The following is a 14,788-nucleotide window of genomic DNA, read 5'->3' on the forward strand; positions in this document are numbered from 1 at the left end:
TCATCTGAGAAGAGAATCAATATGAGAAGAATATATTGATAAATGGTCCTAAATTATGAAGAAACAGATATGTTGCACATTTATGCTGTTGTAGATAGGAAGTCCTAATACACCCCTCTCTTGGAGGAAGTGAATTAGAAGTAAGTGCCATCATGTTCCGCTAAACACACACTGGTGGCTGACTGCGGCCATTAGAGAACTGAGGGGGAATCTGAGACGATGGAGAGTTATTCTTTTACAGTTGTCCATTATATGATTTACAGAGGAAGTATCTATGAAAGCAATAGCTTGTGTGTGTGTGTGACCTCAATAGAGTCTGTTTCTCTCATTATCAACATAAAGCATAGTTGGTTAAACACTTTGTGGACAATCCCTATCATGATGGACCGACTGCAATCTCTTCTCAAGCTGAAGTGAGGTTGACAGGTCGACGGCGGCCATGTCTGAGTAGGCCTAGCAGTAAGCTCACCGGCCTTATAGGCCACATTTTATTTCCTCATTCACAATTTAGCTCCAGAGTAAAGTTGATGGTTTGTCATGGAACACCGTTTGTTGACGAGCGTCTTCGATCATTCGCTCTTTTAGTCAGCGGTTCTTCTTTTTCCCAGACTTCCTCTTCAGTGCTCGTATCCAAGCGGGCAGGGAGGGGGGCGAGAGCGGGGCCTGGGTGGGCGGGGGCGGAGCCCCATCCCCCTCTTTGGCCCCTCCCCCTGGCTCCTCCTCTGTTTCTGAGTCCGAGTCTGAGTCCGTCCCCATGCTGATGTCAAACACCACGGGCGCTATGGCAACCACCTCTTCAGAGAACCGCACCCGGCGCCCCGCCTCCATCCGCCGCTGAGAAGAGAAGGAGAACATGGCATCGCCAACACATTTTAATAAGGTATGATATACCTTCTATAACTACGGCCATCTTGTTTCATAAAGGCCCCGACCCCTCAATCTGTTATGAGCCTCAGTTCAGGTCGGTCTTAATGTTGTGGCAATGTGCAGGTAAAGTGATAACAAAGGTTATCAAGTCCATCTTTAGATGAACTTGCAGGTCCAAATGCAGGTCAAAGTAAGCCCATATCTGAAATTATACCTTAAACCTAATTATTCAACGGCGCTAAACATTAGCCAACCACAAACTTCAGCCTACTTGTCCGGGTATCACACCCGTAACATTAGAAGGCTGGATTAATAAACCCTTTACACATCATCGTAGGACAATCCCAGTTGTCCTTCATAACTATAACAATGTATGTGGTTTCTATGTGATATGAACCCGGAACAGGTAGTCGACTAGACGACAGAACATGAGTCTAATACCAGAGGTACACAGGAGGAGCAGAACCATATCAGTGTTCTGAACACTGCTGACAAACTGCGTTGTAATAAAACACGTCCAGAACTCGTTTGTCCGTTGATAGGAAGAACGCTTCCTGTGTGTGCTTGTGAAAAATTTATTTGTAATGAACTAATAATTTAAAACAAGGTAATAGACAATATAGGATGCAGAATAAAGTCTGTCGGACTCTCGGTTGATGTCAATCAAACTGCTGATCTTACTGCCAAACAGAGCACCATTAGACGGCTTTTCTAAAGTTAATATCATTTTGTCTTTATTCACCTTGATGGATGACTGGTAAAAGCATAAACATTGAATGTATGAACCCGGTTCCCCAGTTGGATTTGGGAGTGTAGGAACTTCAATCACAGGATGATAATAAGCTTAATAAAATAGAATAAATGCAGTGTCAAAGGCTTTCACATTCAGTTTCGGAACCCTTATCACGCACATTTGGACATCTGTCCATTGCACTTCATATGTAAACATGTAAAATGTGTACCATATTAATAATGATGATCATGTCTATAATGAACCCTGCAGCTGCATGACATTCCTTCTTTCAGCCGCAAGGGGTGCCAGATGACGCAGTGTGGCCATAATCTCACCTTTTTGGCTGCTGTCTCCATGGATACGGAGCTCTCTGTCCCCTTAGGCTGGGTGTGCTTCAGGACGCCCTTCGGGACAAACTCCCGGGGAGCCGGGAGGGACGGGGTTTGACGGGCCTTGAAAGGGTATAAGTACAGCAGGCCGGTGCCCTCCTCTGTCGTCACGGCAACCGGGCCGCTGGCCGAGCCCGACGACGACGGCGCTTCATCTACAGCAAACACAAAAACATTTGATGCTTTGTTTAGTATTTTACATTTGATTTGCTAGACAGTTGGTTCTTCACTGGGCTCTGCTCCTCTACCTCGTGAGGCCCCTCCCCCTCCTCCCGCTGTCCCTCTGCTTCCTGTTCGCTCCAGGGACCGCCGGTGGACCCGCTTCCTGCTCCGGATCTGGCTCTTCAGGATCGTGTTGTTCACAAGTCCTGTGTTCTGAAAGAGGAAGCATCAGGAACAATTAGGCTTCTTGAGGTACGATGCAGAGAAACAAAAAAGTTCCCCTTCTATGTTTGGATTATTTTAATTGTCACACAATAGCGACTCTGATCGTGAGTCAACAGATCGGGTCATTCCTTACGTTGAAGTGTGAGTGAACCTGAGGTCCGCCTCCTGGCGTGGGTCTGGGCTCCTCAGAGGGCTCTGATTGGCCGTGTTGTTCCATTGGTTCTGCTCTTGCCTCGTGCTCCATCACCCCTCCAGATCCGTCCGGTTCCGAGGTGTCCATGGTGACGGGCACCGGAAGGTACGCAGGAGACGTTGCCATGACAGCTACAACCGGGTTCCCTAGTAGGTCGACGCCTCCGGATGATTGGTCATTTTCTTGGAGTCCGGTCACGGCAGCATTTTGTGATTGGTCAGCATGCTGTTGTGCTGGTCTCTGATAGGTGGAGCCCTCTGACAGGGCGGGGCTCAGGAAGGTGGCCCAGTATTGACCGGTTTTAATCTCCTCCAGGAGGCTGAAGGAACCCAGCCCGATGTTAAAGTCATTCGATCTGCCAAAAAAGCATTTGACAGTTAATTTATCATAAGCTGATATTGCCTTTTTATTCATGCAGTAATGCCTCATTAGCAATAGTGACGGGACAACTTCAAAAGCACATGAACAGCTCATCATAGGTGTGTTCAACGCAACACCTAAATTCCTAGAACATGGAGGAAGTAAAGCGTCACAAAATAAATGACCTTAAGTCCCCAAAGAATCAAGCAACTGCTCTGTGAGTGTAGAAGCCCCTGGGACACATGGAGACTGTAGCCTGTAGACTGTAACTCTGGATCACCATAGGTTCATGTGGGTACAACTTTGGTTCAAATCGAAGAGACGTAAGCATGCTCTGGTTCTCTAGATCCACAGCTTTATTCAGAAATGCTTGTCCTCTTCGTTCGTGTGCTTTTAGAAATTATATGTTATGAATTATACATATATAAAATATAAATATAACACTCACTCTGTTGGACCCGATAGATGTCAAACAATATTGCTTATGCTATATTACTGCCAAATATAGCTTATACTTTTTAAACAACATTTTATCATTGTCAATAAGATTATGTCTTTATCAAACTTTGATTGATGACTTCAGTGGTTCCCAAACTTTTTCCAGTCATGTACCCCCTGTGACAATCGACATCCTACCGAGGCTCCCCTTCTCCCCATTTAAATTGGATTATTATTGATTATGATAATTATTCGATAGTTCTACGTTCTTGATGAATCACAGGCCGAACCAACAGTTTTTTAGCTTTGGAGTTTGGATAGTTTTCCCCTTTAGATTCTGAACCCTTACCCCGTTCACATTTTGATATTCGTCCTTTACATTTAATTTAAATCCAAAATGTAAATAGTTGACTAAATATAATTGAAAGATGTGTATGACTACCCAATAGATTAACTGTTTATCAACAAAGGCAACGAAGGCAGTATAAACATATACAAACCAAGGTTTATATGTTTATTATTTTTTGTACAACTTTTGCAAACAGGTCCACTTATCCACTAAGAGAACAGGTCAGTAGAGTATTTAAATGTGTGTAGTATCGATGACTGAGGCGTCAACAACAAAGTCTGGCCTAACAAGTGTGAGTGACAGGTGTGTGAGAGAGAGAGAGAGAGAGAGAGAGAGAGAGAGAGAGAGAGAGAGGAGTGAGAGAGAGAGAGAGAGAGAGAGCGAGAGAGGGAGAGTCACTCTAACTCATCAATGCTATAAAACATCGAGGAAGTAGCTCCCATCGCATTCCTCTGATGGTATTTGTACGTAATAGCTATGCTACGAGTGCTGACACAATCTGAGTCATCTCAGAGTGTCACCCCTGCCTACCTACACATTAGTACAGGTTTGATTTTGAGTCATAGTGATGTTGTTTACCTCATATGACTTAGCTTTTGTAGATGAACTCAATGGGTGAATTTCCAGCTATGTAATATATATATTATAGTACATTGTTTTATGGACCATGTATTTTCTGGATTAAGCCAAAACTAAGGTGCGCGTGAGTTGTGTTTTGGTACAAATTGTAATAAGTTTGATCTGGCATTACCTCATGACCACAGTGCTGTCCTCTGCGTCTGTAGAGACTGTGTCAGTGGGTTGGCTCGTTGGTTCCACAGTGCTGCTTGGCGCACTGCTGACGACGTTTGCGTTGTGATACTCATCATGAGTGGAAATCTACTCAGAACAGGAACAAGGGAATCTCCCGTTACACAACGCCTCCACACAACACAACCAAACTTAAAACCTAATCCCCTTAGATCCACTCACTTTGCCCTCTTCCTCCACCTTTACTTCTTCTTTTCTTTTCTTCAGACTCCCACCCCTCTCCATAAACTTCTTCTTGATCTTCTGTGTCCATCTTTTAGTTCTACTCCCAGATGCCCTGTCCCTCTGCAGTGGTGCCACAGGGCTGCCGGCCGTGTTGGGGCCAGTCCCCCCGGCGTGGCTCGGTGCCAGGGGCCCTGGTCCCCCTTGATGTGCTGCGGGGGGTTCCCCCCTTCCTGGGCTCTGACCTTTAAAGGGCCGTGCAGAGAGCCAAGGGGAGGAGCCCTGGTGTGTGGGGGGAGAAGTGTCCCGGGTCAGGCTCCCTGTGGGTGACAGTGGGGCTCCAGACCCAGCTGACCGCCCTGGGTCACTGCTGTGGCTGCTCCGGTGGTACTGAGAGGCAGAAGGGGGATTCCCCGCCAGAGAACTGTCGCCTCCTACTGCCCCACTCATGGCATCATCAATAACGCTTTCTTCAATTACAGAAATGTCATTTCCTTCCTTTCCTCCCATCAACTTATCATTTGTTCTTGAGGAGGAAGCGCCTTCAGCCTCCTTCTGGGTGGGAACAGGAAGCAGACCGCCACTCACCGCAGAAGAGGAGACCGTTGGTCTCGAGCCGCCACCTTCAACCCACCTATCAGCAGTGTTGTCCCGACAGGAAGTGGAGGAAAATGCCGTCGCCAAATTGAGGATAGTTGTTTCCGAGAGAGGTCCATGAACCAGACCTCGTTCTCCGTTGACCTTTGCCCCAGCCCCAGAGGTCTCCAGATCGCTGTCCAGCGCTGGACTCCTAAACTCCTCCCTTGAGTCCCAGCTCCTCCCACCTGGCCCCGTCCCAGGAGAGCCCACCAGGGCGATCCCCGACCCACTGTGAGCTGCTCCGCTGTAGGGACCAGAGGTCTGTTGGTGGGGGGAGGCTGGGACTGACCCTCCCTGGAGCTTCAGCCTCTGCAGCATGGCCTGGAGCAGGGCCTGCCTGTCTCCGCTGGAGGCACCAGACATCCAGGCACTGGCTCTACAACGGGCCTACTGTGACTGAGAGGAGAACTCTTTAGAGCCAAAAGAAAGCTCCAAAGTGCATCCACAATAAGGTCCAATAAGGGCCAGGGGCCCAGAGCCCGGAGCAGTTCAGTGAAAGAGGAGGTTAAGGCTGTCTTCTGTGGCTCAGATGTCCTTGTTTCTCTATGTGTGTGTTGCTTCTCCTCAGGAATACCTCTTCTTGGCACTGTGTAGAATCACCCATGGTCCTCAGTCAGGTTATTAGTTTACTCTCTGTCTCAAACACACTCGCTCTCACTGTGAAGTCATGGTGAAACTGAAACCATCCAGACAGAAGGAACAGACAACTACAACTCCTTGACTCAGTGTGAGGCTGTGCTCTATCTGCAAAGGTTGTTAGTCAGTCTTCCTCAGCCATCCCAGATAGAGGTAAGGCAGCATTCCAGTGACAGATACCCTGAACAAGAAAGACCAGGGAGGCTGGATGACACTGACAGCTCTCTCTCTCTCTCTCTCTCTCTCTCTCTCTCTCTCTCTCTCTCTCTCTCTCTCTCTCTCTCTCTCTCTCTCTCTCTGTGTCTCTCTCTCTCTCTCTCTCTCTCTCTCTCTCTCTCTCTCTCTCTACAGTAAACAGCCTAATATAAAGTAATATCGGGAATGTATGAGGTCTAATGGGTTGAAATTTTCAAATCAAACATATGTCCAAACTTTTTTCACTTTTCAGACACACTGGATGCGCATGCGTACAATCGTGAAACCGCCCTAAATGATTTCCGCTTCTCTGATTGGTCGTCAGTGAGGACGCGCTTTATGGCGGCGTAAACAATGTCTGCTGCCACTGCCTGAACTTCATTTAACTATTCGACCCGGGTACTGATAATAATACCATTTGCAGACTAACACAATTCTTTTTTATAGTTTAGGGTCATTGGCCACCACTGCAGGCGACACAAAAAGCAGTGTAAAATCGACCAGCTAGTCTTTAGCTATAGCTACATCTCCGCTGCAGAGTAGATAGAGCGGATCTAGCGGAGGCATTGGCAGATCTTACCCAGATGGACTGTGTCGTGACTGGAGGAAACGTGAAAGGTAACATGTCGTATCTTTACAAAATCCATCGAAAATCCGCAGGTGTTGATTTGTCGGCTAAATGAAGCGTGTGTGTGTGTGTGTGTGTGTGTGTGTGTGTGTTTTCCAGTACTTGCCAAGGCCATTCATTCCCTTTCGAGGATCGGGGATGAGTTGTACCTAGAACCACAGGAAGATGGGGTACGAGTTTGTGTCTCAGTCATATCAATATTCAATAACTTATAACAACGTGCATGTGCTGCTGGTCAGTGGCCGTTGCAGATATGATGATTTGATGTGATGTGATGATTCTGCCAGTGGCGATCTTTGCCCCCTTAGGGGGCTCCAGGCGAACAGTAATTTGGGGGCCCCTGCATCTACCGGTCTAATGTACCTTATATTTCATAATGAAATGCTCCACAAGGGATGAACAAAAGTCACTAACCTTCTTTCATGCAACTGTTAATTATTTATTTACCTAAGGGTTCTAGTAGGTCACAGCAGGGGGTTGGACAGGGCATTGTGGTCTATTTTGTGTCACCTGCAAAGTGAGAATAGCATACAAAACAGAAAGATTAGTTATGGTGACACATGACACTGACTGTTAACCGTCCTAAGATGTCAGGATGTACTTAGGTTTCCAGTAGGTCACAGCAGGGAGTTGGACAGGGCATTGTAGTCTATTTTGTGTCACCTGCAAAAATAAAAAAAAACATACAAAACAATAAGATCAATTATGGGGACACACTGAATGTTAACCTAAGATGTTATCATTTACCTCTTCAGTCTCACTGTTTATTTGCCTCTCCTGTCTCTGAGCTTGTTTTTTCTCCTCTCTCTCTGTTTGTCCTCATCTGTGTTTTTTTTTTCTCTCTCTCTCTCTCTCTCTCTCTCTCTCTCTCTCAAAACTTGACTTACTGGTGAGAGCAAACGATGTAGACGGCTGCTCTTGTTCCGCTAACAGTCCCGCTGCCACCGCGGTGCCTGTAAAAGAAAATGCTTGATAGCTTAATGCTTGAAATAAACTCCTGCCTTTGGTCTTTCTTCTTCTTTTTATGTGACCCGCTTTCGTACGTTCACTTCATTCCTCACTCGATTTATCACTTCTCTCTTTCTTACCGCTGTTTACTGTTTTGAACTTTACATAATTTCCGCATACATGTGATGAGCGGAAAATGGAATAGTCCATGTAGTGCAGACTGAAGGGGGGTGCACCCAGAAAGACCGTCAAAAGATGAGTAATAAGATATTCCGAAGCTACTATTGTGAAGAGTTTTTTTAAAAACAATAAATATGGGGACTAAATATAAAGAGGGCCTTTTGGGGGCCCCAAAAGGCCTTCTATGGGGCCTGGGGCTCCAGGCAAATGCCTAATTTTCCTTATAGTACGGCCCGCCTCTGGATTCTGCTCTGTTCCTCCGGGTCGTAGCTGACCCTCCGGACTGTGATGATTTGATGTGATATGATGGTTCTGCTCTGTTCCTCCTGGTCGTAGCTGACCCTCCGGACTGTGAACTCCTCGCGTTCGGCCTACGCCTGCTTCCTATTCGCTCCGCTTTTCTTCAGCAGGTATGTCACAGTGAGTAAAGAACATCCTATACCAAGTGAAGCACCACTGAATTACTCTTTGTGTGTTTTATTACATTAACAGGTATGTTATCCCAGAGGGACATGGCTTCCGCTGTAAGATGGCCATTAAGGTATTTGTGAGTGACAGGCAGAATGGAGTGATGTACTTGTAACTCACTTCAGTCCACCTCCATAACGCCCCTCCTCCCCTCCGGGGTTCAGAGTGTGCAGGCGGTCTTCAGGTCTCTGGCCACCCTGGAAAAGACGGTGGAGAAGTGCCACATCGAGCTGGACGCAGACCGAAACCGGCTGACCTTCACCCTGCACTGTAAACACGGTAGGCCTGACCTTCACCCTGCACTGTAAACACGGTAGCCTGACCTTCACCCTGCACTGTAAACAGGGTAGGCTGACCTTCACCCTGCACTGTAAACAGGGTAGGCTGACCTTCACCCTGCACTGTAAACAGGGTAGGCTGACCTTCACTCTTCACTGTAAACAGGGTAGGCCTGACCTTCACCCTGCACTGTAAACACTAGGGGTGTAACGGTACACAAAAGTCACGGTTCGGTACGTACCTCGTCAACAACGGAGAATGGCCGTAGGTCAGCAGCAATGAAAACACCAGTAAACTTGGTTATGGCATTTGCATTTCTGAATTCCCAGACAGGGGTTGTTGAAATAGTGTCGTCAGCTGGGTTTGCACAGCTCGGTTTTTTTTCCACAGCAACGGTGATAGTAACACCTGGATGGTGCCTTTTCAAATGCATGTGCATGTTAAAGTGCTGTACGGAGAGCCTGTTGGAAAGCCTCTCTGTAAGGCGAGGGCTGTGATTGGTCCTCTAACAAAATCATTTCCGGAGTCACTTCTCCGGTTTGACTTTGCACCTTAATTACTTTGTACATTGTTTACTTTGCACCTTAAGGACCAATAAGATTGGAAAAGCTTTGGAAGTTTATTTACAACACTGCTTACATGGTTTGTAGTCAATGTATAAGATCGATCGGGCGGCGAATTGCATTGCGTATCCGACATCCCGACGGAGAGCTGTTGAGGGGTCTCCGTAGTTACGGAGTCGGGTTACGGAGTCGGAATACGGAGTCGGATTCCGGAGTCGGAGTAGTATACTTTGGCTAAATGATCCGGGGGGAACTCCGACTTCAAGTTTTAAATTCTGTATCGCAAAACAAGCCTTTACATTCACCATACTAACGCTATGTACGCCGCATTTACTCACCTCTGTACCTCTGTAACCACCCCGAAGTCCCTGTACCGTGACGGTTTGGTACAAATACGTGTATCGTTACACCCCTAGTAAACACGGTAGGCCTGACCTTCACCCTGCACTGTAAACACGGTATGCCTGACCTTCACCCTGCACTGTAAACACGGTAGACCTGACCTTCACCCTGCACTGTAAACACGGTATGCCTGACCTTCACCCTGCACTCTAAACACGGTAGGCCTGACCTTCACCCTGCACTGTAAACACGGTAGACCTGACCTTCACCCTGCACTGTAAACAAGGTAGACCTGACCTTTACCCTGCACTGTAAACACGGTAGACCTGACCTTCACCCTGCACTGTAAACACGGTAGACCTGACCTTCACCCTGCACTGTAAACACGGTAGACTTGACCTTCACCCTGCACTGTAAACACGGTAGACCTGACCTTCACCCTGCACTGTAAACATGGTAGACCTGACCTTCACCTTGACCTTCACCCTGCACTGTAAACACGGTGGACCTGACCTTCACCCTGCACGGTAAACATGGTAGACCTGACCTTCACCCTGCACTGTAAACACGGTATGCCTGACCTTCACCCTGCACTCTAAACACGGTAGGCCTAACCTTCACCCTGCACTGTAAACACGGTAGACCTGACCTTCACCCTGCACTCTAAACACGGAGAGCTGCTGAGGGGTCTCCGTAGTTACGGAGTCGGATTACGGAGTCGGATTACGGAGTCTGATTCCGGAGTCGGAGTAGTATGCTTTGGCTAAATGATCCGGGGGGAACTCCGACTTCAAGTTTTAAATTCCGTATCGCAAAACAAGCCTTTACATTCACCATACTAACGCTATGTACGCCGCATTTCCGCACCTCTGTACCTCTGTAACCACCCCGAAGTCCCTGTACCGTGACGGTTTGGTACAAATACGTGTATCGTTACACCCCTAGTAAACACGGTAGGCCTGACCTTCACCCTGCACTTTAAACACGGTATGCCTGACCTTCACCCTGCACTGTATACACGGTAGACCTGACCTTCACCCTGCACTGTAAACACGGTAGACCTGACCTTCGCCCTGCACTGTAAACACGGTATGCCTGACCTTCACCCTGCACTCTAAACACGGTAGGCCTGACCTTCACCCTGCACTGTAAACACGGTAGACCTGACCTTCACCCTGCACTGTAAACACGGTAGACCTGACCTTCACCCTGCACTGTAAACACGGTAGACCTGACCTTCACCCTGCACTGTAAACACGGTATGCCTGACCTTCACCCTGCAATGTAAACACGGTATGCCTGACCTTCACCCTGCACTGTAAACACGGTAGACCTGACCTTCACCCTGCACTGTAAACACGGTGGACCTGACCTTCACCCTGCACTGTAAACACGGTATGCCTGACCTTCACCCTACACTGTAAACACGGTAGACCTGACCTTCACCCTGCACTGTAAACACGGTAGACCTGACCTTCACCCTGCAATGTAAACATGGTAGGCCTGACCTTCACCCTGCACCGTAAACACGGTAGGCCTGACCTTCACCCTGCACTGTAAACATGGTAGGGCAGCAGTCAGCAAGGGTCACCTTAAGGAGGACTGGGAACGCCTGGTTTCAAACATTTCCACTGTCTAAATGATGTTAACTTCTTGGGGGTCTAGTTGCAGGGAGGTCGGCCTTTATCGGTGGTAGTTGGGCTGATGACCCTAGGCATGTCTCCGATCATCAAACATGATCAGATGACGTGGCCCTCTGTGTCTCTGGGTGGCCCTCTGTATCTCTGGCTGATGTGGCCCTCTTGGTGATGTGGTGCTCTTGGTGATGTGGCCCTCTTGGGGATGTGCGCCTCTGTGTCTGAGGGTGATGTGGCCCTCTTGGTAATGTGCTCCTCTGTGTCTCTGCAGGGCTGCTGAAGACTCATAACCTCTCCTTCCAGGACAGCGAGAGCCTGCAGGCCGTGTTTGACAAGGAAAGCTCTACTAACGTGCTCAAAGCCCAGCCAAGGTTTGGTTCACTGGAACTCAAAGATACATCAAATATCCCATCCCCTTTTGCAGTGTTGAATATATTTCTGGTTCAGATTGTGTGAATACTGCCTTGTATCTGCCAATTAAAACCCGAGTGGGGGGTATTTATTCATTCTTTGTACACATGTGTTGTGCTACTCATCAAATAACATCCAAATTCTTGACCCAAAGTACCATGAAGGACTTTAACTTTCTTACCCTGGTATATCCACCTCTGCTCTTTGTGATGGTTCCCATGTTCCTCTAATTAGAGGTTCAATCCTTTGGGTCAGCTGTGAGTCTTTCTGTTCCCAGGGTGCTCGCGGACACTGTGCTAAACTTCCCTCCGTCTCTCGATGAAGTGACAGTTACCGTGAGCGCCGAGCGGGTGTGGTTCAGGAACCACGTCGACCAGGAAGCAGGTGAGGAGGGTTATAGGGGTTTATAATCTATACGTTTTCTCTGGACACACACACACTATCACAGTGTGTGAAGGGTTGGAGAATAATATAAATGAAAGAGAGTTTAACAATTTGTACATATGAATATGTTAAAAAGGAAAGAAATATATATAATGGGTAAATATAACATTATTATAATATAAATGAAGAACGTGTTCTGCTATCGTCCATCCAAGACTGCACAAAAGAGAAAGATTTGAAGAGTTCTAGATTTCCTTTCCCCTTGTTTTGTCTTATTGTTTCTTTTTGTTTGATTCTATTCCTTGTCCCTCTCTCCCTCCCTCCTTCCAGAGCCGTCCAAGGCCATGCTCACAGAGCTGTGCTTGTCCTCAGACGAGTTTGACCACTTTGAAGTCAGAGCTCGAAGCAGTGTCACCTTCTGCCTCAAGGAGCTAAGGGTGAGACAGCTAGTGGACAGGGAGGGGGAGACAGCTAGTGGACAGGGAGGGGGAGACGGCTAGTGGACAGGGAGGGGGAGACGGCTAGTGGACAGGGAGGGGGAGACAGCTAGTGGACAGGGAGGGGGAGACAGCTAGTGGACAGGGAGGGCGAGACAGTTAGTGGACAGGGAGGGCGAGACAGCTAGTGGACAGGGAGGGCGAGACAGCTACTGGATAGGAAGGGTGAGACAGCTAGTGGATAGGGAGGGGGAGACAGCTAGTGGACAGGGAGGGTGAGACAGCTAGTGGACAGGGAGGGTGGGACAGCTAGTGGACAGGGAGGGGTAGACAGTTAGTGGACAGGGAGGGCGAGACATGTTTGGCATTTTGATTGAATAAATGATTAAAACAGTGAATTTGTCACCAAGCTGTAAAGGCTTGATCTACATGAGAGGCAGCAGTATGGTGGCTGAATAGGTTCAACACTGGTCATCATAAAGGTCTCCTCTCTCCAGGGGCTGCTGGTGTTCGCTGAGTCCACCGGTCTGCCCGTCTCCATGTACTTTGACCAGCCGGGCAGGTAGGACCTGTCTGTCTGTCTGTCCTCAGTCCTGTCTGTTTGTCCTTAGTCCCGTGGTGCTGTCTGTCTGTCCTCAGTCCCGTGGTGCTGTCTGTCTGTCCTCAGTCCTGTCTGTCTGTCTGTCCTCAGTCCTGTCTGTCTGTCTGTCCTCTGTCGTGCTGTCTGTCCTCAGTCTTGTCTCTCAGTCTGTCCTCAGTCCTGTGGTGCTGTCTGTCTGTCCTCAGTCCTGTCTAGTGCTGTCTGTCTGTCTGTCCTCAGTCCTGTCTGTCTGTCCTCAGTTCCGTGGTGCTGTCTGTCTGTCCTCAGTCCTGTCTATTTGTCTGTCCTCAGTCCTGTCTGTCTGTCCTCAGTCCTGCCTGTCTGTCCTCAATCCTGTCTGTCTGTCCTCAGTCCCGTGGTGCTGTCTGTCTGTCCTCAGTCCTGCCTGTCTGTCCTCAGTCCTGTCTGTCTGTCCTCAGTCCTGTCTGTCTGTCTGTCCTCAGTCTAGTGGTGCTGTCTGTCTGTCCTCAGTCCTGTCTGTCTGTCCTCAGTCCGATGGTGCTGTCTGTCTGTCTTCAGTCCTGCCTGTCTGTCCTCAGTCCGGTGGTGCTGTCTGTCTGTCCTCAGTCCGGTGGCTCTGTCTGTCTGTCCTCAGTCCTGCCTGTCTGTCCTCAGTCTTGTCTGTCTGTCTGTCCTCAGTCCGGTGGTGCTGTCTGTCTGTCCTCAGTCCTGCCTGTCTGTCCTCAGTCCTGCCTGTCTGTCCTCAGTCCGGTGGTGCTGTCTGTCTGTCCTCAGTCCTGCCTGTCTGTCCTCAGTCCTGCCTGTCTGTCCTCAGTCCGGTGGTGCTGTCGGTGACGGCCAGCGTTCTGGACGGTAACTTGGTGCTGTCTGTCCTCAGTCCTGCCTGTCTGTCCTCAGTCCTGCCTGTCTGTCCTCAGTCCGGTGGTGCTGTCGGTGACTGACAGCGTTCTGGACGGTAACTTGGTGTTGGCCACTCTGTCTGAGTCGGGGGTTCAGCCCTGCGGCCGGTGAGCAGCTCTCTAATACCTAGCTGCCTGTTGTCTCCTTTAGTAAGAGTCTTACATCTAGGACACTATGTAGTGGGAGGAGTCTCACTGGCTCCTACGCTGTCTCCTCAGAGCCGGCACGCCAGCGCCCCCTGCTGACGACTTCATGAACGACGAGCTGGAGTCCTATCTCATCGCCATGGATACCAGCATGGCAGCAGGGCCCTCGGCCCCCCCAGCCCACAACGAGCCAGGAGAGGACCTGACAGAGGAGGAGGAGGAGCCTGGAAGACCCCCCAATAAGAAGGTAGGGGGGAGGGGCTTAGCAGGGCATGACTATACAGGGGAGGGTCTTTCTCTTTCTGACCAATCAGAATTTTGCATCAGAATCAGATTTCTTTGGCATTTTATCGTAGACCCTTAGCTGTGTGGGGTGTGAGTATTTTAATGGTTAGATTATATAATCTCATGCAGACATTATCAATACTTATTGTTCACTGTTTGTATGCAGAGATGGACGAAGATGAATAATAATGATAATAGGAACAAATGGATGGGATTTATTCAACCTTTTACCATACTAAACTTCAGTGTTTTCCTCTCCAGTTCCGGTCTCTGTTCTTCGGGTCGGTGTACCCCCCTGGCTCTCCGCTGGGCGGCCGCACCCCGGCCCAGAAGGTGCTGGCCAGCGACAGTGAGGATGACGGCTAGAGGCAGGGCCAGTGGGGGGCCCGCCTTCAGCCCGCCTCTGAGGCCCGCCCCCGAGGCCAGGCCCGCCTCTGAGGCCCGCCCCCGAGGCCAGGCC

At 48.9% G+C, this 14,788-nt stretch overlaps 2 protein-coding genes across 3 annotated transcripts; one reads left to right on the forward strand and one right to left on the reverse strand.

Annotated features, from left to right (window-relative positions):
* Nucleotides 1-313: 313 nt before the first annotated feature.
* Nucleotides 314-5,690, reverse strand: LOC307082023 (uncharacterized protein; the record flags this gene model as incomplete). Its single annotated transcript, XM_079745428.1, has 6 exons — nt 314-834; nt 1,936-2,144; nt 2,238-2,364; nt 2,510-2,924; nt 4,468-4,595; nt 4,689-5,690. The coding sequence occupies 6 exons, from the start codon at nt 5,688-5,690 to the stop codon at nt 586-588; spliced, it is 2,130 nt and encodes a 709-aa protein (XP_079601554.1). The 3' UTR covers nt 314-585.
* A 104-nt stretch (nt 5,691-5,794) lies between these two features.
* On the forward strand, nt 5,795-14,726 carry rad9a (RAD9 checkpoint clamp component A). 2 transcript variants are annotated; one of them, XM_079745430.1, is made up of 12 exons: nt 5,795-5,917; nt 6,897-6,956; nt 8,251-8,324; nt 8,407-8,455; nt 8,547-8,661; nt 11,475-11,574; nt 11,892-11,998; nt 12,329-12,435; nt 12,933-12,997; nt 13,915-14,004; nt 14,116-14,290; nt 14,590-14,726. In XM_079745430.1, the coding sequence occupies exons 1-12, from the start codon at nt 5,873-5,875 to the stop codon at nt 14,692-14,694; spliced, it is 1,092 nt and encodes a 363-aa protein (XP_079601556.1). In that variant the 5' UTR covers nt 5,795-5,872; the 3' UTR covers nt 14,695-14,726. The 2 variants fall into 2 exon arrangements, with proteins under 2 accessions (XP_079601556.1, XP_079601555.1); XM_079745429.1 differs by lacking the exon at nt 5,795-5,917 and adding an exon at nt 6,634-6,776 and having other exon boundaries at nt 6,886-6,956.
* The last annotated feature ends 62 nt before the right edge of the window (nt 14,727-14,788 follow it).

This window comes from Pollachius pollachius (assembly GCF_949987615.1).
Source record: "Pollachius pollachius genome assembly, chromosome: 10".
NCBI lineage: Eukaryota > Metazoa > Chordata > Actinopteri > Gadiformes > Gadidae > Pollachius > Pollachius pollachius.

What these genes read in the sequence shown, in the direction of transcription:
- rad9a (XM_079745430.1), top strand. Translation starts at nt 5,873, where the DNA reads ATGTGTGTGTTGCTTCTCCTCAGGAATACCTCTTCTTGGCACTGT. An exon ending in GTGCTCAAAGCCCAGCCAAG is followed by an intron (nt 11,575 to 11,891) that starts GTTTGGTTCACT and finishes TTCTGTTCCCAG; the next exon opens with GGTGCTCGCGGACACTGTGC. An exon ending in GAAGACCCCCCAATAAGAAG is followed by an intron (nt 14,291 to 14,589) that starts GTAGGGGGGAGG and finishes TTTCCTCTCCAG; the next exon opens with TTCCGGTCTCTGTTCTTCGG.